This window comes from Austrofundulus limnaeus, unplaced genomic scaffold (genome assembly GCF_001266775.1).
Source record: "Austrofundulus limnaeus strain Quisiro unplaced genomic scaffold, Austrofundulus_limnaeus-1.0 Scaffold82, whole genome shotgun sequence".
NCBI classification, from domain to species: domain Eukaryota; kingdom Metazoa; phylum Chordata; class Actinopteri; order Cyprinodontiformes; family Rivulidae; genus Austrofundulus; species Austrofundulus limnaeus.
Genome location: NW_013952484.1, coordinates 1,678,061 through 1,680,281, shown reverse-complemented (window position 1 = coordinate 1,680,281; position 2,221 = coordinate 1,678,061). Strand labels below are relative to the sequence as shown.

Genomic DNA, 2,221 nt, shown 5'->3' with positions numbered 1-2,221 from the left:
GGCTCAGGTCTCTGCTACTATTTTGTGGGTCAAAAGCTGAAAAGTTTGGGAACCACTGCACTTTGGTTCTCAAAGTTGGGCTTGGGACCCAATTATGGGTCATGAAGCACCTTGGAAAATCTCCATAAATCAATTTTAAAGGTAATAAAATAATTGCTTATGTAATATTTTCCCTATAACTATTACAAAAACACAAGAAAGTATAAATAAGTATTTATATTTGCATTTAAGCTGTTTAGATTGTCAAAAAGCCTGTGTTTTTAGGGTTATTAACAAAGTTCGTGTACTCAGACCAGTAATACTTGGGGTCACAAGTTTTTGCCATGGATATTTTGTGGGTCAGAAGATAAAAAGTTTGGGAACCACCGCTCTACACAATAGGTCATATAAGGAGCAACAAATGAGTGATATAATGTATGGAGTGTTGGTGGTTCTAAAATATTTTTTACTTTATTTAAAAGTCCAATACTTTTACATAGTTTTGATATAAATGTTTCTTTTTAGACAGTTTTTATCTTTCTCTTCCTTAGTTATTGCAAAATAAACATTGATTAATGATTTATAAAGTGTTTACAGATGAATTAATAACCTATCTATAAACTCTTTAAAAGCCATCTATAAGAGGAGCTTTATTATTAAGTGGTACCAAGTTATCAATGCTATCTTTCCAAAAATGCCTTCATATTTAAAACAAAAATTAACCCTTTAAAAGTCATAATAACCTAAAAGAATACGACCCGTTTGATCCATGCATCAGCTCACTGTTTGTACCTGTCACTCCTCATCGGGGTGAACAACAGCATCCAGCAGAGAGAGACAGGCCTCCCACAGCCAGCAGTACATGCTCTATACATGTCGGGAATTCCAGGAATTCTCCCGAGAGCTGTGCCGCGCAGCACTCCGAAGTGCCCCGGCCCGGAGCATGCTTGTTTGCTTGGCATTAGCGCGGTGTGTGTCTGTGCTGTGTGTGTGTAAAAGGGCTTTGAAAGGATTTCCTTGGCTGCAGTGTGAATATTTGTGAGGATGAATGACTGGAATCCAGGTCAAAGCAGGAACCTAGTTTGGGGAAATATGGAGCAGTAAGATCCAAAGCCTCTTCAACAGCTTTTCAGGAGGGTGGGGGAAAAAAACAAAAACAAAACAAGATTTCGTGCAGTTGCTGTCAAAAATCTTTCATTCGAAGTGCTCACAGAAGCTGGAGTTCATTCATATGTTTCTTTTTTGCTACAGTGACTTAAAAGCAAATTTGCGCTTTCATCACTTTTCTGTTTCACAACTGGGTTATTTGTCTGTTTGTGCTTGCAGATTGTTGCCACAGCAGCACATACACATTTAAGTGAGGTCCTCTGCTCTTTGTGGTCGTTATGAAGTATTAGAAATGAAAACATATGGAGAAAAATCGAAGCAGATTATAAACACTTCACTGTTAGACCTTCATTGCTTCGGTCAGCTGCATGAAAACACGGACACAAATCGGTGGTTTCCTGTACTGGAACCATGTGTTTGTCTTGTTTTTAAGGCCTTCATGATGGAGCTGACGGCTCATCAGAGCAGTGTGGGGAATGTGCTGCAGGCAGGCAACCACCTGATTGCCCAGGGGAACCTCACAAAAGAGGAAGAGGATGAAATTCGGGAGCAGATGACACTCCTCAACTCCCGCTGGGAATCCCTCAGAGTGGCCAGCATGGACCGCCAGGCCAGGTCAAGTTCTGCTCCTACTTCAGCCCTTTTATTTTTGATTTGTAATCGAACATGTTGAAGTTATTTGGATTTTAGGAGAAAGGCTACCAAATTGCATCATTTAATTGCTTCGATTTAAAAGTGAATAAACTGATCTAAATGTCCCCATGTGCTTGTTTCTCCAGGCTCCATGAAGTTCTCATGGACCTTCAGCAGCAGCAGCTACAGCAGCTTTCTGATTGGCTGACACTGACGGAGGAGCGGATCAAAAGGATCGAAACAGAACCAGCAGCTAAAGACATGGACGCCTACCAGGAACAGCTAGAACAGCACAAAGTAAATAAAGTTTCATTTAGACCTGTTTTCCTCCCTAAACACAAATATAAAGAAGTAGCAAATGAAGGATGTAGAAAAGTTGCTGCTTGTTTTTAACCAAAAATGAAGTGAAGGAAAGTGAAGGGATCCACGATTAGTTGTAACATTAGACTTTATTTAATAAACATTTATTTTAACTGTAAAATAAAGACTGTAAAAATACTGT

General features: G+C 39.4%; 1 protein-coding gene across 1 annotated transcript in view; it reads left to right on the top strand.

The window, feature by feature from the left end:
- utrn (utrophin) overlaps positions 1–2,221 on the top strand; it is a gene marked incomplete in the record, with an annotated part of 237,438 nt that overhangs the window by 47,876 nt on the left and 187,341 nt on the right. The window contains 2 exon segments of the mRNA XM_014011589.1: positions 1,520–1,701; positions 1,866–2,016. Coding sequence (XP_013867043.1) covers positions 1,520–1,701; positions 1,866–2,016 — 333 coding nt within the window.